The sequence below is a fragment of the Balaenoptera physalus genome (genome assembly GCF_965194825.1).
Source record: "Balaenoptera physalus genome assembly, chromosome: 3".
Lineage (NCBI taxonomy): Eukaryota > Metazoa > Chordata > Mammalia > Artiodactyla > Balaenopteridae > Balaenoptera > Balaenoptera physalus.
In genome coordinates this window covers 126,173,623-126,198,375 of record NC_138890.1, presented here as the reverse complement: position 1 = coordinate 126,198,375, position 24,753 = coordinate 126,173,623, and the positions used below count along the sequence as shown (strand labels likewise).

The following is a 24,753-nucleotide window of genomic DNA, read 5'->3' as shown; positions in this document are numbered from 1 at the left end:
TATATATAGTACTTTAAGTCTTTTTTTTAACGTAAAAATTCAAACAATCTTTATTATTAAGTGCATCACACATAGAGAAGAGTATATACAATGAATATTTACAGTTGAAAGAGAATTAATAAAGTAAATAGCTGCATACCCATCTCTCAGGTTAGGTAACAGATTGTTACCGGAACCCTAATTAATCTTCTGTGTGCCCTCCCCCCACAAACCACTTGCTGTCCCCCACTTCCCCCAGATAACCACTAGCCTCACTTATGTATGTCTTCTTTGCTTTTCTTTGTGGTTTTACTCCTTATGTATGTACTCCTAACCTTAAGTCTTGAATAAAGAAATGAAGTTAGCAAGGATTGAAAGAACATAAACAAAGCATAAATAAATATAAGCAAATTTAAAAAACAGAAAAGACATCATTGCACTCATTTCTTGCATGCAAGCACATTCTTCAGGAGTTTTTATTTATATGAAGGGTATATATACTTATATGTCCACTTTTGCTAGTTGAGCAAGTTTCAACTGAGCCAGGTTTCAGCCTTTGCTTGAAGGCATGTGACTTGGTTCTCCTAGCATGCTTTTATTCTTAGCCCTTCTACTGGAGATTCATGCCCCAAGTGCTCTCTTATTACATGATTTGAAAAAAAAATTTTTTTTTTTCCATACAAGAACATCTTTATTTCATTACAAAATAACTCTGCTGTGAATGGGAGTATTAACAACAATCCAGGCTCATTTGCATGTTCTCCAAACAACTTAGAAAACAGTGTAATGCTACTGTTAGAGCTGTTATTAAGGCTTTAGGAATTGTTACATTTACCTAGGGAAATGATACTTGTTTATACTACATAAGTACAAATTTAGACTACATAATTGCTCATGCTGAAGTTTACTTTTCCACTCCATTTCACTAATCATAATGGAGGTTGACTGTTTAAATCAAGGTTTCACCAGTGAGCAGAAATTCTGGGACCAATTTCACCCTTATAAAGAGTTAATTCAATAAACAGGAAAACCTTTCATAAATAGTTTCCATTGCTTTCACCTCTTTGCCTAGTATCTACAAGGATAAGGAATAAAAGAATAAGTATCTATGTACTTTTTTGGGGAATATACTTTCGTCAGACTCCTAAATCTACTACTCCACTTGTACTTCACGACATTTTTGCTAGTCACCAGATATATAGCCACCTGTCACTGGGTCCAGAGCAGGGAAGAAAAGTGAGTATTCGGTGCTGACAAAGGAATTTCTGAATTATCTGCAAACCTGAGCTAAATAACAGGGCTAAAGGACTATGCTCAGGGCCCTGAAATCAGGATGCTAAATCATATTGCCCAAAGAGGCAATGATTCACTGCACAAAATGCAATTTTTTAATGTACTTACGATAGCCACATTTTTTACAGCCTGCTCGGACACTGTCCTTGTTGCAACCTGAAATACAGTTGGATAACATTTTAGGAGACATATAGATAAGTAATAAGAACAAACATTTCATCACATGGAAAAGCTGAGAAAACCACTTGTTATAGAATTTATTTCTCAAAAAAAAATCATCTCTGACCTAGCTTAGAATACTACTCAATTACTATAATTATTAGAAATCAGTGGAAAAGATAATTTATTCAAATTATTTCCATGACAAATACTTAAAGAAGATATTTTTCTCTAATTCAACAGAAATGCTGTACTATAGTCAAGAGCTTCAACATTCCAGGAATTCTATAACACTGCAGAAGAAATTCCGGGGTACTTTGGCCTGTCTCTCAAACATAAAATAATTAACTGACTAGATATATACGTAAATATGCAGGTTAACAAATATTTTTCTGCTTACTCTTAGAAGAAAAAGAATTCTAACTTTATTAAAGGAATTGGTGAAATTCCAGAAACATACTTTAATTGCTAGGTATTGTAAGAAACATCTCAATTCAGCACTCAAATTTTGAAAAGAGAAAAAAACTAGTCACATATTCGCTGTGATCAATGTTTAGAAGTATTTACAGTATCTCTGTATAAATAGTGGTACATGCAGGTAATGTTGAAGATACAAATAACAGAGGAAATAAAACTGATTTTTTATTGTGATAACATACATATAACATAAAAATTTACCATCTTAACCATTTCAAAGTGCACAATTCAATGGTATTAAGTACATTCACAATGTTATACAACCATCACCACTATCTGTTATTTCCAAAACTTCATCACTATCATCCCAAACAGTCACTGTGACCATTAAACAATAACTGTCCATTCCCCTTTCCCTCGAGCTCCTGGTAATCTCTATTCTGTTTTCTGTTTCTATGCATTTGCCTGTTCTAGGGATCTCATATAAGTGGAATCATACAATATTTATCCTTTTGTGCCTGGCTTATTTTACCTAGCATAAAGTTTTCAAGGTTCATCCATACTGTAACACACACCAGAATGGCATTCCTTTTTATGACTGAATAATATTCCATTGTATGTATATGTAGTTGAAACCAATTTTAACCTCCAATAAGGGCTTCCATTAACCAATCAGAGGGCCAGTACAGTATTACTCTATTTCTTAATGAAGGGCATCTAACTCTTAAGTCCTTCAAATGGAGATATCTCAGTTTAATAATAAAGTACATATAGTGCAAATGTAATACATTTAATTTTAAAAGAAAGATCATTTTCAAACCATTTCTTTAATGGTATAAAGTCAAATATTAGTCATTTCCCCCTAAAATATACATTGTTGAGTTGTTCTAGTAAAAATACAGTCCGTTCTGCTATGATGCTTTCTTAAAAAACATAAATTTGTTCCAGTGCCTCTGATGTAAGAGGGAACAATTTGAGGGCAAAGTGTCCATGAGATACACTAGGTGAATACAGAAACCTGCATCCAGTTGCTCTGAGCCTCAAAACACACACGGACACATCTCAAACGTTTCTAGCAACTTCAGTTCACCACGCGTGCTGTGAGCAGCACCCACCCACATCTGGTGCTATAACTTCCCATCTGATTTTGTATAACTACCTTCCTACCACTACTTCAGAACAACTCATAAGCTACAATTCTTCTGAACTCCTCTTCCACAGCAAACTTCAGGTCTTTTAAAAGGTATAGTGTCCTGTTTATTGCAGTATTTATGTATCTTTTAACCAATTAACATATGCAGATAAGTTCCTATGATTTTTTTATGTATCGCTGATGAACTTTTTGAGTGTTGTGCCCCAACCTCTTTTTTTTTTGTTATTTTATTTATTTTATTTTTTAAATTTACTTATTTATTTTTGGCTGTGTTGGGTCTTCGTTTCTGTGCTAGGGCTTTCTCTAGTTGTGGCAAGTGGGGGCCACTCTTCATCGCGGTGCGCGGGCCTCTCACTATCGCGGCCTCTCTTGTTGCGGAGCACAGGCTCCAGACGCGCAGGCTCAGTAGTTGTGGCTCACGGGCCTAGTTGCTCCGCGGCATGTGGGATCTTCCCAGACCAGGGCTCGAACCCTTGTCGCCTGCATTAGCAGGCAGATTCTCAACCACTGCGCCACCAGGGAAGCCCCCAACCTCATTTGTTTTTCCATAAACCTTGTGGGTTTTGTTGCAGAGTATAGAAACACATAAGCTGCACTGTAGCAGAACTGTGGTATAAAACTGGATTAATAATAAAATCAGGCTCTTTCGTTATGAAATAACTGCACGTTGAAAAAGACGCTCAGAGAATCCGGGTCAATGTTAAGTCTGTTCCCACAGAAACCACAGACACTGAATAATACTGAACAAGACTGTGCTAAATGCACCATTACCTCTCCTACAACAAACTCAAAATGTTGCAGTGGACAGATTCGAAATGATCTCATCTCAGCATGTATTAGAAATTAACTCATCTTTGACTAAAGACATCGATAAAAATTATCATTCAAGTATCTCCTATTTTTAGAATGAACAAAATATGAAAGTTTTTCAGAGCAGTTCATCTTCTTTAACAAGGTTGTAATTTTTACATGAAAGAGAAGTATAACAAGAACTCTAAATAATTTCATATCAGTTATATCCTCACCAGCCTTTGGCTAAATTAAGATTTCAAGCTTCATTTGTCTATCATTTTCACAACTGTCTGGCCAACTAAATACTTTTACCTGGAACTTTGAATCCGATGCAACAGACACAGTAAATCTGAGACAAGTGACACAATGAAATGGGGACAGTTAGTTCATTCTGCTGTCAGGATCCAGTTTCTAGTGGTAGTAATGCCACTGGCAGCAGCAGCCCTAATCAGGTCTAGGCCTGTGCAGGATCTTGGCTACGGGTTCCCTTGCTCTTGTTTGTTTTCTGAGCCTCTATTATCCAGCCTTTTCTTAGAGTCTGTGAGCTTCCTGGTATCTTTCCTTTTCTGCTTAAGTTAACTAGTCAGTTTCTGTTGTCTGGAACAAGAACTCTGCTGATACAATGGTACTTGAGATCCATGTCAAACTGAATAGCAAGACTATAAGGGAGGCCCTGACTCTGACAAGTTATCCATTTCCCCATCTTAGGTTCCTATGCTGTTCTTTGTTCCACTCCTCTTCAAAGTTTGCTAGAATAATAGACCCTGCCTCCCTCGAAATGTTCCTACAATCCAAAAGCCATTAAATAATCATGACCTATAATTCAAAAGCCATCAAATAATAACTTATAAATTTGGCTACATATCAGTAATATATTTCCCCCCAGCCCCCACCTATGCCTCTGAGGGTGGCAGGGCAGCAACATACCAAAGAGATGTGCTGCAAAATTCCAGAGGCATCTCGGTGAGTGAGACATGGAACAGGTGACCTTCTGGAATGGAGGATTCTGGGCCAGTCATGGAGAACCGGAAGCTACAGCAGAGATGATGGAACTCAAGGAAACATCCTTGCTTTGGTGAATGGAGACTTCTTCAGTGGACACTTGGTACCAGCTCTGAGAGCCCTTACCCCTGCCTATTTCCTGCCATGAGGTGGGTCAGATGCATGTACTCTCTATCACAGCAGAAGGACAGTGCTAATGTGTCATTCTTGTGAGCATCCCAATAAAGAACACATAAAAAAAAAAAATTTGGCTACATAACAAAATCTGAATGGCAAAGACCACCAAAAGCAAACTCAAGACACATGAAAACTTGGGAAAAAACATTTGCAACTGATAGCACCAACAAAGGGCAATTATCCCTACTCTATAAAACCCACCAAAGAATTAAGAAAAAGATCAATAACCAATAGGAAAAAAATGGGCAAAGGAACTGAACAGAAAGTTCACAGAAAAGGAAACAGAAACAACTCTGAAACGTACAGAAAGATGCTCAGCCTTATTCATAATAAATGAAATGTACATTAAAATCTAAACTGGGGGGGGGGTTCCCTGGTGGCGCAGCGGTTGAGAATCTGCCTGCCAATGCAGGGGACACGGGTTCGAGCCCTGGTCTGGGAAGATCCCACATGCCGCGGAGCAACTAGGCCCGTGAGCCACAGCTACTGAGCCTGTGCGTCTGGAGCCTGTGCTCCACAACAAGAGAGGCTGCGATAGTGAGAGGCCCGCACACCGCGATGAAGAGTGGCCCCCGCTCGCCGCAACTAGAGAAAGCCCTGGCACAGAAACGAAGACCCAACACAGCCAAAAATAAATAAATAAATAATAATTAAAAAAAAAATCTAAACTGGGATTCCATTTTCACTTATCAGAACAGCAAAAACTGAAAAGGTTGAAGAGGGTGTGGGGGGACATAAACAGATGTATCGCTCGTAGGAGTAAAAATGAGTACCATCTCCATGGAAAGTAGCTGACAAAATCTATCAGAACTACCAGTGTACACACTCCTTTGATACAGCACTTCCACATCTGGGAATTAATCCTCTCAATTTACTTGCACAAATGCATACAGGCTTATGTGCAAAGTTATTCACTGCAGCATTGTTTGTAATAGTAAAAAAAGTAGAAATAATTTAGTCACCAATTTTGGTATAAAAGAATAAGGATGTTCTTTACTTAATAATATGCAATGATCTCTAAGATATAAAGAGAAAAAAAGCAAACTGTAGAACAGTGTTTACAGAACGTTGCCATTTGTATAAAAGGAAATTATATATATATATCCCTACACGTTATATATAATATAGATTATATATATAATATATATATATTCCTACACACTTACATATAATATAGATTATATTAATAGATAGAGATATGTAAAGAAAAGAATATCTGCAAGGATATATACATTGGTTACCTGAAGAAAGGAGTCCTGGGTCCAGGGGGAGAAAGGGTGAGAGACACGTCACTACAGACCTTTTGTGTATCTCTAAAATTTGAAACGTGAATGAATTGCCTTCTCAAAAACCAAACCCAGAAACCTCCCTTAGCCCCAACACTAAGAAGAGGTGCTGTCATGCAAGCATTCTTTGACAAAAGGCAATGATTGCACTTGTAAATTCTTCAGAGAAGCTACATTGCAGATTTTCAACAAAATTTTATTAACTGACAGTTTTAGGAACAAATTGTAGAGGTCTTTATTTATTGTATTTGTTATATGTTAACAAAGCCTTACTCTGATCTAGAATTCTGTTGAACTTGAGTGGCAGGGGTCCTTCCTCTCCCAGTAACTTAAAGGGCTAGAGAATGTCAGTTTCTCTAGATTTCAGACCATGCTACATTTTGTATGTAACTTGGTGCCTAGCATGGTGTAGAGTTGCTAGGAGATCCTCAACAAATCTTTGTTGCTTTGAGGTTATAAATTTAAGAAAATACTTCAGCAGTTGTGAATCAGTAACTTCCAGCTATGAAACTAGTGTCTGCAGTGTCACTGGTCCACCTGAGGCATGACAGGCACTAAAAGAAAAGGAATAAAAGGACAAAAGAAATGAAAATAATGACTGCTGGGAAGGGGGAAATGACGGAAGCACAGGGAACTTTCTGGGATGATGGAAATATTCAAAATCTTTATTATATATATGATTCTTCAAGCTGTACATTTGTGATTGTGTATTTTATTTTCACATATATGAATTATACTTTAGTAGTTAGCATAAAATGAAAAAAACGTAATAGTAGGGCAAAGAAGGAAGCGAAAAGAGAAACGTTAGAAAAGATGAAAAAGCAGGGACAAAATAAAAGGAATGAGAAAAGGTGAGACAAAGGGATGGAGTGTTCCTGACAGTAGCCTCAGGCTGTTCAGTGGCCCCCAAAGGTATGGCAAGCCATCATACTGGCCTCAATTTATTCTCTTGAAATTTCACATCACCTGTTTCCAAGGTCAACAATTTTGTCACTGGGAACTTTAACAGTGATGCTTGGAACTTAATATTATATTTCTCTCGTGCTGTATATTTTAGATTTTAGGGAAGCCTGTAAAAGCTTTCTTTATAATTAAAATATTTTCTATAATCATTTAAATTTAAAAGTAAACAGCTTAAGTAACTAAGTTTTCTTTGTAGTAAGTGATTAGCAATTGTAATCACCTCTGTCCATTCTTTTCATTTTTAATTTGATTAGATTCAAATTAGATTCCTTTTCTGTTTTGTAAAACTTTAAATTTTACATTTGGTTACTCAATAATAATTTTAGTTATAATTTGGTGACCCTTAAAGATAACTTAAATTTCTTCTGCCTTTAAAATTCAAATCGTGGCCAGGTTTTATACCATAGAGGTGCTATGTAATATGTATATAGCATATGTACTCTGCTGAAGTTGAATGCAGAGTAAAATGCCATGCATTTAAACTTTTCCACTGCTTTATGTTAAGAATTTATAGATATAATCCTTTCTTTGGGATCCCCAAAGATTGTACTGAAGGAAAAACAGAAAGAACAGCAGAAATAAAAAATTCTCTGCATGTTAAAAAAAAATAGGTTAAATGAGTTCCCTCATGTAAATATTTTAAAAGAGCAGATGTCCCCACCTTCAGTTAAAAATGCCTTCATAATCATTTGCCCCTCAAAAGAAGAGATAAAAGTAAATCAAAGAATTGCTTATTTTAAACTACTGGCATGAAAGAGCTAACATTTAAGTAAATGTATTAAATGCTTCCACTTGCTTGCCTCACAAAATACAAATAACCTGTGAAGAAAAAAGGCTATAGATATTACCAGTTTAAGATAAGAAGAGACATGGAGAAGTTTAATTCACTATCTAATGAAACAGAATCAAGACTGCTGTCTAGTTTAGTCTGTTTACTTTAGTAACAGATTCTGCTCCGCAGCAATTCTAGCGATCATCCCTCTAAATATTATTTACCTATAACGGGCATAACTCTGAAATAGATGCGAGAGAACTTGAATAAAGTTCCTACACTAGAGGAAACTTACAATATACTAGGTTATCTAGGCTAATGCATCCACAGCTGTAAGGCATGCTAGACTGTGCCAGTTTAAAGACATATAGCTCCATTAGTAAGCAGGAAGAACTGGCCGGCATAACTTTCCATTGAGAGATCAGGAAAGCTTCCCGCAGGTAGACACGGACAATAGAGCTGGGACAGTGATTAACAAAAGCATGTAGGTAGAAAAGCCCAGAGGTTCTGAGAATAGTTGGCCAGGTCAGAAGACTGCAGAATGCATGAGAGCAGTGGTGGGAGGAAAGGGCAGCAAGAGTGAGTCCGCTGTGCTTAGGCAGTGTGTACTTCATTCTTGCAGAGATGGGGAGCTTTGGCATTATAACAGTTTAGAAGTGAAAGAAAGCTTAGTCATCAGCTCCTTCACCATACAGACACGGAAACTGAGCCTCTGAAAGGTTAAGGTGCTTGAAAAGAAATAGAAAATTCACAGATATGGGTCAAGAATTAAGTTCCTGTCTCCCAGGAATGACAGGATCAGGTATATGATTTAGGAAAAGTATTTCAGGAGAAACGTGCTGCATAGACTAGAGAAAAAAAGAAAATGTGTATAGTATAGTTTAGGAGTGAAAAGAATTTGGATGTAGCATAATTTAGAATCCTTCTATTACTAAGTTGCAATAGTAACCTGTTAAGAATCTGACACACTTTGATAGCCGAATGTAATGTTAATTTGGCTATAGGAAATTCACTATCTTGGCTATATAGATTTCACTGAAGGAGGGAGGGGGAGAGAGAGAGAGAGAGAGAGAGAGAGAGAAAGTTTTCCTGCCAACCACATCAATAACATACATTGCCACTTGTGTCAGGTAACTCTTCACTGGGAATGGTTAATTATTAACATGAATGTCAGAACTAATTTCAACTGTGAATGGTAAAAACAGTTTTAAAAGAAAGTAAACTTCACTGAGTTTCAGTGTGTTTAAATGTCATTTCTTTAATAACAACTACAAGTCCATGATTTCTCTAAGTAACAGAGAATACATTTCACTGTGTTACCTACACAATGGTTACACACACTGCTATGGAAAAACAGCTAAAGTAGGTGACCATAAAATAGATGAGGCTGATTATCATTTGTTGAAAGGAACCTCAGTACTTTATAGTCATACCTTGTAATAATCACTAGCAGGACCACCCAAAAAATGCCATGCTGGATCCATATGAGCATTATACCTAAAAATAAAAGAGCATTCTTGTCCTTCTTGATGATTATCTCCAAAGATTTCTGATGGAGCCCTATTTTCCTGTAATACACTGTCTGGATCAATCATCCAAGAAATTACCTTAACATTTTCTGTATTTTCTAATGGCACTTGCATTGTACTTTTACAGTGCTGTCATGCCTATTATTTCAATTTTTTCTGGGTTTAAATAGTTTATCTATGTCTTACCATCTAGCTTAATGGCACAATTTAAGATTATTACACTTTGAAGCATTATTTTGAATTGAAAGAAGGTTAACATATCTATAACACTAGTCTAAGTTTAAGGGAATTTCAATAAGGACTTAAAAAATCACTTTTGTCTTCTTTCTTAAGCAGCACATGACATTTTCATTACTAGACTTAAGTTTTATGAGGACACAGATCGTGACATACCTATACCACGTAGATGCTCAAAATGCTTGCTCAAATAATGAAACCAACAGTGACAGCAAGTCAACTCTGGATGCAGCTGTGTGTGGCCAAAGTCATCAGGGCTGACTTGGCCTATCAGGATGCCTAGGCAATCTACTGTGCACACAGGACTTTCTCTGCTGGCCCCTTACATGTTGATATTCTCCGGGCTCCAGCCACAGACCTTCCCTTCACACTCTACGCACTCCACCTGAGCAAAGGCTTCCATTCCCATGGCCTATTACATGTGTGGATGACACCAAATTGTTCTTTGATTCTGGCTTCCTTCCTAAGCTACAAATTTTCTCTCTTAGTGTCTATTAGATATTTCCATTCCTATCTCTTACTATTAGATATTTCCATTCCTTGAGTACACCTCAACACAAGCCCCAACTGAAATCATCATCATCCCCCCTAAATACTGTTCCTTCTCAGGTGTTGCCTATATTAGTAAATAGCCCCAACGAACTGCCTAACAGTGAAACCCAGGTATACCTCATTTCCAATCTTACTCACCTACAGTGAATATATCGCTGATTCCCAGTGATTCTACCACCAGAAATATATCTCCAATCTATCTGCTTCTCTCCTTTTCTAATGAGACCATCCCTGAGGCATCATCACAGCTTACCAGAGTTACTCCTAACTGGTGACTGTCTCCAAACTAGCTCTCCTTCAATCTACTGTGCAGCCAGAATGCTCTCTCCATAATGTGAATATGTTTAAAAATCCTTAAATATCTTACTATGGTCCTTAGGAAAACATCCAAACTCCTTGTCATGGCTTAAAACATCCTGTAAGCACTGGAAATTGCCTTGTAAATTATACCAAAACACAGCAAAATGGATAAGCACATGGGGTCTAGAGGAGCCAGAGTGACCCGTCACTTCCTAGCTATCTCAGTTAAGTTACTTGATTTCTCTGTCCCTCAGTATCCTCATCTGTAGAATGGAAATAGCAACACCGAACTCACAGTGTGGGTGCGAATGTTAAATGAGATAAAATACAACGCTTGACACAGTGTCTGACGCATCTGACACATAGTAAATGCTTAGTAAATATTAGCTACTGTTATCTCTCTAGTTAATTTCTCACTTCTCTTCCATTTGTATTCTGAGTTCCATCCATAGTGCACATCTTTCACTTCGTCTTCTCACACATTTCTTCTTCCTTTACATATCCAGTCCCTCTGGCTACAACTCCCCCTCCCACAATTCTTCAGGTCTCATCCTAAATGCCACATCCTCTGGAAAGTCCTTCTGGCCCCTCCAGTCTCCTGTTAGGTGCCCTTACTATGTGCTCCTCAAGGGTTTGTATTTTCCCTGCCTTACACTTGTCAGACTTTCTGGTACTTTCTTTTCACTGCTAAATTGTAAGTTCTGTGTGAAGGGCAACTGTATCCCCAGTGCCTAGCATGCAGTACGCCTTTAATAAAAAGTTATGTGTATGGAGCCACAACTACTGAGCCTGCGCGTCTGGAGCCTGTGCTCCACAAGAGAGGCCGCGATAATGAGAGGCCCGCGCACCGCGATGAAGAGTGGCCCCCGCTTGCCACAACTAGAGAAAGCCCTCGCACAGAAACGAAGACCCAACACAGCCAAAAATAAATAAATAAATAAATAAATAACTTAAAAAAAAAATCTCTTTAAAAAAAAAAAGTTATGTGTATGAATGAGTGTATCTTTCCTCTCCTACAATGCCCCCCCCCCCGTGCTCCTCCTAAAACTGCAGTTGGTAGAACAGCACTACCTTCCCATAACAGCTATCTGTAACATCCAGTTCAGTAAAGGCTGCCACAGAACAAACGTGGTCAAATAATACTGGGAAACAAAGTTGCTTCTGAACCATAGCAATTCTCAGCATCTTTTTTATACTATAGGCATTGTGAATCTCCAAGTTGTGTGAGTGTGGGGTCGGGGGGAGTGGTGTATATTTCTCCAAATACCTCCTGCAACCAGTGCTGGAAGGAACCATACGCAGAAGTCAACAAATCTCCTTCTTTTACAGATTCAGAAACTGCGGCCCAGAAGGGCAAAGCGACCGGTCCAAGGCCACACAGCAACTACATACAACAAGGAAGAGAGAGAAGTAGAACCCCAGACGCCCATTTCGGCCCTTCCAGTACAAACAATGCCTCTGGTTACTTGGGTTCGCAGGTGTTGCCACCTCAAATTTTATTTTCAATTTTATTTTCAAAACTAAAGGTCAGTTTTCCTCGGCCAACAGCCTCCTAGGCCTACAGTTGCTAGTCTGTCTGCAACACCCCTCCCCCTCCCCCACCCTATATATACTTTCCCTGTGGTCCATCCGGTGCTCTGGGAGCTTGACTGGAGTGGGGGAGATAGTTTCTTTCCTTCTCTCTTTCCTTCAGAGTTTATTTTTGAACTGTAAACTTTTTCCTGTAAACCAAGCGAACCTGCTAATTTTAACGCCTTAGCCTTTGAGCTCTACTCCTTCCCCCAGCGCACTCCACCCTACCCTGCCCGCTCCCTCCCTCGCCCAGACCCTGGGTCTTTACCTGGAACTGCCATGGCGCTGGTAAGAGGGGTCGCGGGACCCCTGGGCTTTCGAGAGGGCGCTCGCTTCCCGCTGGCCGCGAGGACAACACACAGCTAGGACTGCCTCTTCCTCCCACCCGCGCCGCGGCACCCAGGTGACAGTCGGGGAAGGCCCTAAAAGTCTCCGGCGAAAGCGGAACCAAGTAGCTGCTGCTGTAGTTTCTGGGGGGAATTGTATTGTAGACATCACTCGGTCCGAACCATTACTACCAGATTCCAGGGGGTTAATGGATTTGCACACGCGTGGAGTGAAGTAAGCAACACCAAGACTTAAGAATTGTTGTTTTAAAATTTTTAATACAAATTAAATTAATCTATAGGGGCTTAATAATCTTTTTCTCGATTCCCTGGAGGCCACTGGAATCCCCCCTTCTCAGGATTAGCGGTGCTCGGGTCCGGGAGCAACATGGCAGCATCCGTGAGGCGCTAGCTTTAGGAAAAGAGAGGGTTTGGTGTCGCTGTCTTGCGGGATTTTGACAGGTTGGAGCTTTCCACGACCTCCCGATTTAAGGAAGCGTGTACCGATAGGTGGACAGCTTTAGTTATCGACCGTTCGCTCTCATCCCCACTTAGGAGCAGAGTCCTGAGCGCTGACCAGCATGAGCAACATTTACATCCAGGAGCCTCCCACGAACGGGAAGGTGAGCGTCATCTAGGGTACCTGGGCTCCCCAAAGCGATATCTCACTGATTAAAGGAATTCTGGGGTCGTAGGGTTGGAAGAGATTAGAAGTCTTGTCCTTACCCCTGCCTCTGAACAGGATTGCATCGAAAGCCATATACTGGCACTTCTCAGCACATAATTGGAAAAGTCCTCAAGTGGAGATTCCTCCATCTACCAACCTCCTGGCCCTACTTGGCTTCAACCTAACTCTACAGGCGTTTTCTAGGGTCGTGGGTAAAAAGCCAAGTATATTTTTTAAATTGACTTTTTTTTTTTTTGCTTAATTTGGAGATCGCTCTTTCTCCATTTGTTCTACAATCCTTTATTGAATGCCTACTAGGCACCAGGTGCTGGGGATATAAAGATGGATGGAAAAAACCTAGTTGTTGCCTTAGAAGAGCTAATGGTTTAGTTTGAGAGGCAGGCAGGTAAAGAAAAACCCTATATGTTTGGTAGGCGTTCTAATGGAGAGAGGAGCATATTGCTTTGGTAGTACTGAGAAGTTAGCAACTGGGAAAGTAGGGAAAGGCTTCATGGACGAAGTGTCGTTTGAGCTGGTCTTTGTCAGCGAAAGTGGGGAATGGAAAATGTTCCCACATTAGAATTAGAGAATAATTTCCTGATTGATTTTGATGGTCAAGGTATGTCAATTCCTATTTAAAGCGTTTATATGCAGTATGAGTCAGAGTCAATAATGGAATAAGTATCCCTTGAATTCTTGAACTGGGACCTAGTCTGTATCACACACAAAATATGATGAACCAGCATAATGGAGAAAATAAAATGAGAATGAAAGCATAGAGGTGAATTAGGATATACTGAATTTGTATCAGATACAATTATGTTGCAATCTTGTTTATTTACATTTTGTAACACAGTGAGAGCAATTTGAAAACAAAAGCAAAAATGCTGTAAATGATACCCCCGGCAAACATTTTAGTGGGTATTTTGGGCAGAGCAGTTCTTTCAGTTCTGCTGTTTGCACTTTTCCCCCTCCTCATTCCTACCCTACATCATTGTGAAAACCCAGAATATCTATCTCTTCTTACTTCCAAATGTTTCTTGAGAGTGATATCACCCCCAGTTGACAAACACTGGTAGAGATGGAATACATTGCCCATCCTGCTAGGCAGGGAGTTCACACTTGTTGTTCCTTTCTGTAGTATACTCTAGCCTGCTCAAATGGCATTTTAGCAGAGAGGGCTTTCCTATCAACTCTCTATAATATAGCAAACCTCATTCATATCCTGCATTCCAGCATTCCCTGGCCTCCTTAACCTCTTTAGTTTTTTCTCCAGTACTTTTTTACTTTTTCAGTACTTATTTTTTATTGTTGTATCCTCCTCCACTAATCTCGCCCATGGAATGAGCATTATGAGGGCAGAGACAGACATCTAGAATGGTGCTTGACACATGGTAGCAGCAGTTCAAATATGTACTGAATGGATGGGTGGATGAATTAATACTGTATTTCTCTTAACTTCTGAGAAGTATTAAGCGTCAGTGAGTTTGAGGTTATACTTCTACTGTCAAGGGCAGACTTAGTTGTTTTACTCTGGAGGAAGATTCAACATGGTCATAAAGATGAGAAGCTTTAACAAAGATATATGCCTGAACAGAAATCTTTCATTCAACAAATATTTACTGAGCACCTAGCATAGGCCAGGCTCTATGCTAGGTTTTAGGGACACAATGGAAAGAAAAACCAGCATTGTCCCTATTATCAGAGAGTAAGTTGAGTGAAATATACCGTGGTGAAATAATCATGCAAATAAGTGTATGCAAACTGCAGTGAATATTGTCCTTCTGAACAGAATTGGGCTGAGGGAGAATATGAGACATAGCCCAAGTTTTCCTTCAAAACCAGTTTGGGACTTTTTCCAGCATAATAAGACTGATTGAAGACATTGAGGCTTCAAAATTTTGTACCATAGAGAGCATGGCAAGAATTTTGGCCTGGAAGGAATTTAAAGCAGATGTAATAAAAAGTTTCCTTAATGAAATGTTTGTTTAGTGGCTGTACTGTCTAATGCTACATTAGGTACTGAAAGGATTCAGAGATATTCCAAATATGTGGGACAAAATTTCTCTCTTCAAAGAGTATAGTATCAACTTGGGAAGTAATTGACACATTATACCAGTGGTTAACCCCTGGCAGTAGTCTGTAAATATGCTGTGTTATGTTATAACTCTGGCCTTTGAGGATGAGGCACAGAAATGTAACACTTGACAGAAATTTTCTTATCTACTGAAAATGAAATTTCCACATATTATGATGATTTAATCTAAATTTTATATTAAGCCATATATTTATTCTTAAGAGACATTTTATTATCGAAGTATTGTCTTACTTGTAAGCTTTAAGAAAAAGAGCCACTGATGCTTGACATAGTAGTTATGGCTAATGGGAATGCATGGCCAAAGGAGGAGCCATGTGCCTTCTTTTTTAATTCAGTAGTTAATCTTCTTAAAAGATTAAGAAAACCTGGTAAACAAGGTGGCCCAACCATATATGCGTTCTTTTTACTGGGAATAAGTTTCCTGTGGTCAAAAAATTTTATAAGAATAATATTTACAACAATAATAGCTATCATATTTTGAACATTTACTATTTGTCAGGTACTGTTCTAAGCAGTCTGTGTATAACTCATTTTGTCCTTACAACAAACCTATGAGGATATTATTATCCCTGTTTTTTTTTTATTGAAGTATATGTGACATACACTATTATATTAGTTTCGTGTTACAGTATAATGATTTGACATTTGGATACATTGCAAAATGGTCACCACAATAAGTCTAGTTACCACTTGTCAGCATATAAAGTTAATACTACGTTATTGACTGTATTCTCCATGCTGTACATTTCATGCCCGTGACTTATTTATTTATTTTTTATTTATTTATTTATTTTTTTAGATTAGTAATTCTTCTACTTAGTGCAACCCTCTCGGCTTTCTTTTTTTTTTTAATTTATTTAATTAATTAATTTATTTATTTTTGGCTGTGTTGCGTCTTAGTTTCTGTGCGAGGGCTTTCTCCAGTTGCGGCAAGCGGGGGCCACTCTTCATCGCGGTGCACGGGCCTCTCACTGTCGCGGCCTCTCTTGTTGCGGAGCACAGGCTCCAGACACGCAGGCTCAGCAGTTGTGGCTCACGGGCCCAGTTGCTCCGTGGCATGTGGGATCTTCCCAGACCAGGGCTCGAACCCGTGTCCCCTTCATTGGCAGGCAGACTCAACCACTGCACCACCAGGGAAGCCCGACTTATTTATTTTTTAACTTGAAGTTTGTACCTCTTGATCCCCTTCACCCATTCTACCCACTCACCTCCCACCTACCTCCACTCCTTCTCGCCTCTGGCAACCACCAGTCTATTCTCTGTATCTAAGAGTCTAGGTTTTGTTTTGTTTTGTTTGTTTTGTGTTTTAGAGTCCATGTGTAAGTGAAGTCATGCAGTATTTGTCTTTCTCTGTCTGACTTATTTAACACAATACTCTCAAGCTCCATCCATGTTGTGGCACATGGCAATATTCCTTTCTTTTTTATGGCTGAGTGGTATTCTAGTGTGTATCTTCTTTATATTCATCCATCAATGGACACTTAAGTTGTTTCCATATGTTGGCTATTGTGAATAATGCTGCAGTGAACAGAGGGGCACATATATCTTTTCTAGTTAGTGTTTTTATTTTCTTCGGATAAATACCCAGAAGTGGAATTGCTGGTTAGTACAGTAGTTCATTTTTAATTTTCTGAGGAACCTCCACACTGTTTTCCATAGTAGCTGCACCAATTTATATTCCCACCAACAGTACATAGGGGTTCCCTTTTTTCCACATCTTTGCCAACACTTGTTATTTCTTATCTTTTTAATAATAGCCATTCTATTGGGTGTGAGGTGATACCTCATTGTGGTTTTGATTTGCATTTATCTGATGATTAGTGGTGTTGAGCATCTTTTCATGTGCCTATTGCCCGTCTGTATGTCTTTGGGAAAATGTCTATTCAGATCCTTATACCCGTTTTTTAATCAGATTGTTTTTATGTTACTTAGTTCTATAAGTTCTTTTTATAGTTTGGATATTAACCCTTTATCAGATATATAATTTACAAATATCTTCTCCCATTCAGTAGGTTGTATTTTCATTTCGTTGATAGTTTCCTTTGCTGTGCAGAAGCTTTTTAGTTTGATGTAGTCCCATTTGTTTATTTTTCCTTTTGTTGCCCTTGCCTTTGGATCAGATACAAAAAAAAAAAAAAAAAAAAAAAATTGCTAAGACCAATGTCAAGGAGCTTACTGCCTATCTTTTCTTCTAGAATATTTATGGTTTCAGGTTTTATATTCAAGTCTTGAATCCATTTTGAGTTTATTTTTATATATGGTGTAAGATAGTGGTCCAGTTTCACTCTTTTACTTGCATCTGTCCAGCTTTCCCGGCATAGTTTATTGAAGAGACTGTCCTATCCCCATTGTGTATTCTTGCCTCCTTAGTTGTAAATTAATTAACTGTGTATGTGTGGGTTTGTTTCTGAGCTTTCTATTCTGTTCCATTGATCTATGTGTCTGTTTTTATACCAATACCATACTGTTTTGATTACTATAGCTTTGTAATATAGTTTGGAATCAGGGAGCATGGTACCTCTGGCTTTGTTATTCTTTCTCAAGATTGCTTTGACCATTTGGGGTCTTTTGTGGTTCCATACAAAGTTTAGGATTATTTGTTCTGGTTCTGTGAAAAATGCCATTGGAATTTTGATAGGGATTGCACTGAATCTATTGATTGTTTTGGGTAGTATGGACATTTTAACAATATTCTTTCAATCCATGAGCACAAAATATCTTTCCACTTATTTTGTGTCTTTTTCAGTTTTTTCATCTATGTCTTATATTTTCATCTATGTCTTGTATTTTAAAGATCGTTTGCCTCCTTGGTTAAATTTATTCCTAGGTTTTTTAGTTTTGGGGTTTTTTTTTTTGGTGCAGTTGTAAATGGGATTCTTTTCTTGATTTCTCGTTCTGATAGTTTATTATTACTGTATAGAAATGCAGTAGATTTTTGTATATTAATTTTGTGTCCTGCAATTTTAGTGAATTCATTTATTAGTTCTAACAGTTTTTTGCTGGAGTCTTTAGGGTTTTCTATATAGTATCATGTCAACTGCAAATAGTGACAGTTTACTTCTTCCTTTCCAATTTTGATGCCTTTTATTTCTTTGTCCTACCTAATGGCTGTGGCTAGGACTACTGGTATACTGTGTTGAATAAAAGTGAGTAGAGTGGGCACCCTTGTCTCGTCCCTGATCTTAGAGGAAAAGCTTTTAGCTTTTCACCATTGAGTATGATACTAGCTGTGGGTTTGTCATATATCACATTAATCACATTGAAGTACATTCCTTCTATACCCACTTTGTTGAGACTTTTTATCATAAATGGATGTTGAATTTTTTCCAAAGCTTTTTCTGCATCTATTGAGATGATCATATGATTTTTATCTTTCATTTTGTTAATGTGGTGTAATACATTGGTTGATTTGTGGATATTGAGCCACTGTTGCATCCTTGGGATAAATCCCACTTGATCATCCCGTGTGGTCCTTTTAATGTATTGTTGCGTTTGATTTGCTAATATTTTGTTGAGAATTTTTGCATATATGTTTGTCAGGGATATTGGCCTGTAATTTTCTTTTTTTGTGGTGTCTTTGGTTTTGTTATCAGGGTAATGCTGGCTTTGTAAAATGAGTTTGAGACAGATAGGTATTAAATCTTTCTTGAATGTTTGGTAGAATTCATCAGTGAAGCCATCTAGTCCTGTACTTTTGTTTGTTGGGAGTTTTTGATTACTGATTCAATCTCCTTACTAGTAATTGGTCGCTTCAGATTTTCTATTTTGTCATGGTTCAGTCTTGGGAGATTGTATGTTTCTAGGAATTTATCTGTTTTTTCTAGGTGGTCCAATTTGTTGGCATATAATTGTTCAGAGTGTCTCTTTGCTCCTTTGTGTTTGAGTGGTATCAGTTGTAACTTCTCGTGCATTTCTGATTTTATTTATTGGAGTCCTCTCTTTTTTTTTTCTTCGTGAGTGTGGCTAAAGGTTTGTCAGTTTTGTTTATCTTTTCAAAGAACTAGCTCTTAGTTTTATTGATCTTTTCTATTGTTTTTTAGTCTCTATTTCATTTATTACACTTTGATGTTTATTATTTCCTTCTTTCTACTAACTTTGGGCTTCATTTGTTCTTCTTTTTCTAGTTCATTTAGGTGTAAAGTTAGATTGTTTTAGATTTTCTTGTTTCTTGAGATTGGCCTGTATTGCTATGACCTTCTCTCTTAGAAACACTTTTGTTGCATCCCATAAGGTTTGGTGAGTGGTATGTCTTTTTTTTCTTAATTAATTTTTATTGGAGTATAGTTGCTTTACAATGTTGTGTTAGTTTCTGCTGTGCAGCAAACTGAATCAGTTATACATATACATATATCCACTCTTTTTTAGATTTCCGTCCCATTTAGGTCACCACAGAGCATTGAGTAGAGTTCCCTGTGCTATACAGTAGGTTCTCATTAGTTATCTATTTTATACGTAGTAGCGTATATATGTCAATCCCAGTCTCCCAATTCATCCCACCCACTCCTCCCCGCCTTGGTGACCATAAGTTTGTTCTTTACATCTGTGACTGTATTTCTGCTTTGCAAATACATTCACCTCTACCATTTTTCTAGATTCCACATGTAAGCAATATTATACAATACTTGTTTTTCTCTTTCTGACTTTCTTCACTCTGTATGACAATCTCTAGGTCCACCCATGTCTCTGCAAATAGCACTATTTCGTTCCTTTTTATGGCTAATATTCCATTGTATATATGTACCAAATCTTCTTTATCCATTCCTCTGTCGATGGATATTTAGGTTGCTTCCACTTTTGTTGCATCCCATAAGGTTTGGTGTGTGCTATTTCTGTCCCTAAGTATTTTTTTATTTCTCCTTTGATTTCTTCAATGATCCATTGGTTGTTCAGTTGTTTTTCTTAATTGAAGTATTGTTGATTTACAACATTGTGTTAGTTTCAGGTATACAGCAAAGTGATTCACTTATACATACAAGAGCAAGTCTCTTGGCATCATTTTTCCAGTAGCATTTGTTCACTTTGTGTCTCTGTGTCACATTTTGGTAATTCTTGCAATATTTTAAAACCTCCACCAGGGAAAAGATTATGACTTGCTAAAGGCTCACATGAGGATTGGCAGTTTTTAGTAATAAAGTATTTTAAAATTAAGGTTTGCACATTGTTTTTTTAGACATAATGCCATTGCATACTTAATAGACTACAATATAGAGTAAATATAACTTCTGTATGCACTGAGAAACCAAAAACTTTATGTGACTCACTTTATTGCAATATTCATTTCACTGTAATGGTCTGGAACCAAACCTGCAATATCTCAGCGGTATGCCTGAATATGAAATGTTCAATAGGCAAATCCATAGAGACAGAGAGTAGATTAGTGGTTGCCAGGGGATAGGAAATATGGAAACATGTCTAGGTTCTCTTTAACAGTAGAACTTTATTTCAAGTATACAAGGGGATAATGAGGTAGGAAGGACATTTGTTATGTATACTGTACTTCTAAGATTGGGATGTATATCTGGCCTCGTGGAAAATCAAAACGTGTTACACAGTGTTGTTTTAGATAATGCAATCTGAGGTAGAGGGAGTTACTCAGCCTCTCATTTTGCATCCCACATGTATATTTTCCAGGAGAATGAGAATCCACTTGGATTGGTGTGTCAACATTCAATATGGAGAATCTCTTTTGGGCATTGTTTCATGCCAAGCCAAGTTAGAAGGCCTTGCTCATGTCCAACCAATATATGAATGCTTTTGACTTAGGCACTTTTCTCTACTCAAATCAGTTGTGACCAGGTAACTTGGGGGTTTATTTTGCGACATGTGGCAGGGCCCTAGAGCTTGATGGACTATTTTTCCAGTATAGTATGGAATTTATGGTGAACTTTTTGGAGGCAGTACAGTGAGATAGAAAAGGCATGGGCTTTGCAGCAGACAGCCTTTGGCTTAAATTGTTCACTGTGAGACCCTGGATAAATTTACTTTATCTGAGTCTCTGTTTCTTCATAAGTATAATAAGAGTAATGATCCCTATCTTGTAGGTGAGGATTAAATGAGATAGGATATGTAAAGTGGCACAGAAGCTAACACCTGGAAGGCACTCAACAAATGTTCCCTTCTTTTTGTAGAGAAAGTGTAATGGATTGAGAAAATCATGCACATTTGCATTTTTAGTTCTTTTATATTTCTTTAAGGGTTAAGAACCATTTTAAAAGCTACCACAGTATAGATATTTTCACCTCTTCCACCCCCATGGAGCATAATTGTAAGAGAACTATGTAGCCAGTAAAAACCCAAAAAGATACAATAAATTCATCAGTGTTACATAAATTATGGCAATTAATTTGAGCTTCTGAAACAGAAACTGAAAGGCAATTATAGCAAAAGTGACGGTGATGGTCATATATCATTGCCCATTCATCACAGATTGACACTGATCTACTTTGGCACACTGTGGGGTGGCTGTGTGGGGGGAGTGATACTAGAGAAGTTGGATTCCAGCTGTGCCACAGTGTTCAAATTTAGAGCTTTCCGTTCTTTTTGGTTATTTGTGGTTATTAATAAGACTGTTATAAGCTGTCTCCTCCTGTGGGCTCAGTAGGGATTTTGGTTGTTGCAAGATGGCTGGTTGCACCAAGGAGTAACTGCCTTCATGAGCTATGGAAAGAAGGCTATCAAAGGATTCCATTTACCGTAGACAGTAATTTTAAGACACACCATTTTAGTAATATACAACCCAGAATTAGATTAAGAATGTTCCTTTGTAAATTAGGAATGGCGTGATTTTGAATGAAAAAGTAGAGTGTTTATATGTTAAAAGGTAATTGTAAAATTGTCCTACAGTGCTGTAATTTCATGGGATTGTTCTTTAATTTCGTAATTTGCTACACCAATTTTATTGGAAGAAATGCTGTAGAACACTTTTTAAATTAAAACAAGTTTATATTACTGATTTTTAAATGAATGAGGTTTTTTTTCTGTGATTCAAAAACATATATGCTATTTTTTCTTAAAGCCGAAATTATTTCTGAAAATGGTATTTGAAAGGTATAAATGTACAGTGACTTGTACTGAATATTTGAAATTTTTTGAGTATAACCAAAACCAAGCAAAGTTTCTAATTTTTATTTTAAAATTGAAAATTCAGTAGTGAATACTTTAAGTTGAGCAGCCAATCAACTCATCATTAAGCAAAATGATAATTAACATAGTGATTTTGTATGCTTTCTACAGGTTTTATTGAAAACTACAGCTGGAGATATTGACATAGAGTTGTGGTCAAAAGAAGCTCCTAAAGCTTGCAGAAATTTCATTCAGCTTTGTTTGGAAGGTAATCATAATTCTTGAATTTTATTCTGTAGGAGAAATTTTGTTAATTTAAAAATAAACTGCAGGGACTTCCCTGGTGGTCCAGTGGTTAAGACTCTGTGCCTCCACTGAAGGGGTCATGGGTTCAATCCCTGGTCAGGGAACTAAGATCTCACATGCTGCACGGTGTGGCCAAAAATAAATAAATAAAAATAAATAAAAATAAAATAAAATAAACTGCAGTGTATTTTTCCATAACATTGAAGACTGGTATTAAATAGTGGTAATGGATGCTGGGAGTTGATATAAATGATACCATCTTGAGCTGTGTGTCAGGAAATGGAGAGAGGAGATAAAAATCCTTCCCCCCCCCAATAAATCTCTGTATCTTTTTTTTTTTTTTGATCTTTATGTCTTTAACAGAGATATTTATCTCAGCAAATAATACTTTGGTCTTTTTTGGTCTCCTTGGCTGTTTTCGCTTCTTTCTTTCATCCTCTAAATATGGGTATTCCCTAAGATTGCCTTTAGTTCTCTATTGTCTTTACTCTTCAATTGTTACTTCCAACCAAGTGACTGTCAAATATAGAATTCCAGCCATTTCTTCTCTTTTGAGCTCTAATTTACATATCTAATTGCCTAGTGGACTTTTCTACTCAAATCTTCTACTGTCAGCTGCAACTAAACTGATAAAAACCAAATTTACCAGTTTCTTCCCCAGACTGCCTTGACTGTCACCGATGTGATTGTAATTGCCTTTTACCTGGTCTTGCATTTTCTCATCTTTGATCTCTTTACCCTCACATTTATTCATCTGGTATTTGAATCCTCAGGCAGCTTAGCTTCCTAGCTTTCCAACTTTATTTTTCATTGCATATAACCACATGGTTTCAGTTGACTATTATCTTTATTTCCTGAGCAGTTCTTTCCCATTTCCACTCATACCTCCTTCATATCCTGAATCTTCTCATATCCTCCCTCGCCTTTTTGGAATACTTTCTCTTCCCTTCTTTTTCTATTCAAATCACTTTTTTTTTTTTTTTTTTGGCTACGTGGTCTGGCTTGTAGGATCTTAGTTCCCCCAGCAGGGACTGAACCCGGGGCCCCAGCAGTGAAAGCACTGAGTCCTAAACACTGGACCGCCAGGGAATTCCACCACTTTTTAATGTCTATTCAGAATTCTACTTTCTCCACAAAGCCTTCCAGCCAGCTTTCAGTGATGGTATTATCAATGTCACTAGTAACTCTTAGATTTGAGTAATGAAGTTCAAGGTATCAGAAAACAGCACTTTGAGTCAAAAGCAAGAGGTGAAAGAGAATACAAAATAACCAGTAGTAGGGTACAGTGAGAGTTCTCCAAATAGATAACTAAACAAACAGAAAATTACCAGGGGAAGATTTAAGGAATAAAACCACCCAGACCAAAACAAAAACAACCGCCTCTCCAAAACAAAAAAAAATCGAGCTGACAAAAAAGAAAAAGAGAAAAGAAGACATCTGTAAAGACCATTATTAATAATTGCTATGGCAGGCAGGAAGGAAATTGAATCAGACAGGTAGTTCAGTCAGAGAAGCCTCAAATAACTGTCAACAGAGCCGAGAAACACAGTAGACACTGAAAAGTCAGACTTGTTTCTGGAAAGAAGTTTTGAAGAATCAAAAGCTCAAATTTTACAGAAGAGTGAAAGTACAAAAACATTAGAAAGAATAAATGGTAAATTATAATCCATGACCAGGTGAATGGAAGAAACAGAAAACATCTGGATATAATATAACAATGAAAGAAGAAATAAGGTTAAGTTAGGTGATGATGAAACTTAATTACAACATTAAAAAATTATTTCCCTATTTATGAGAATACAATAAGAAAGAAAAAAGAATAAGAAAATAATAAGAAAAAATAACTAGAGCAATTCTTTTAATTGAATAGGTGAGAAATAGAATTATTATTGCAAAGGCTAACAAGAAGCCTGAGAAAACTAATTTAAATAAAGCTCTTAAATGAATAAAGTCAAGGTTTTAAAAATTTAATTCAGAGAACCTCATCTTAATTCTCTGATTATATGATTTAAACGAGTGATAATATTTCTAGATCTTGTAATGGTCATATCAATATTTAAAAAACAAGACATGATTTCCAAAATTAAAAAGCAAATGAATAAAAATGAGCA

General features: G+C 37.4%; 2 protein-coding genes across 5 annotated transcripts in view; one reads left to right on the top strand and one right to left on the bottom strand.

Annotated features, from left to right (window-relative positions):
• SREK1IP1 (SREK1 interacting protein 1) overlaps positions 1 to 12,756 on the bottom strand; it is a 61,537-nt gene extending 48,781 nt beyond the window's left edge. For both annotated transcript variants that reach the window (XM_082457421.1, XM_082457420.1), the window contains exons 1-3: positions 12,452 to 12,756; positions 4,721 to 4,825; positions 1,381 to 1,428 (exon numbers count right to left, since the gene is read on the bottom strand). In XM_082457421.1, the coding sequence (XP_082313547.1) occupies positions 1,381 to 1,428; positions 4,721 to 4,769 (97 nt within the window). In that variant the 5' untranslated portion in view covers positions 4,770 to 4,825; positions 12,452 to 12,756. The remainder of the gene's footprint in view (positions 1 to 1,380; positions 1,429 to 4,720; positions 4,826 to 12,451) is intronic.
• The window catches only part of CWC27 (CWC27 spliceosome associated cyclophilin), a 239,368-nt gene continuing 226,274 nt past the window's right edge, over positions 11,660 to 24,753 (top strand). Inside the window, exons 1-4 of one of the 3 annotated variants that reach the window (XM_082457315.1) lie at positions 11,660 to 11,834; positions 11,941 to 12,137; positions 13,065 to 13,132; positions 22,508 to 22,604. In XM_082457315.1, the coding sequence (XP_082313441.1) occupies positions 13,091 to 13,132; positions 22,508 to 22,604 (139 nt within the window). In that variant the 5' untranslated portion in view covers positions 11,660 to 11,834; positions 11,941 to 12,137; positions 13,065 to 13,090. Of the gene's footprint in view, positions 11,835 to 11,940; positions 12,138 to 12,886; positions 13,133 to 22,507; positions 22,605 to 24,753 lie in introns of those variants that run through there. The other 2 variants (XM_082457316.1, XM_082457317.1) reach the window with 2 other exon arrangements.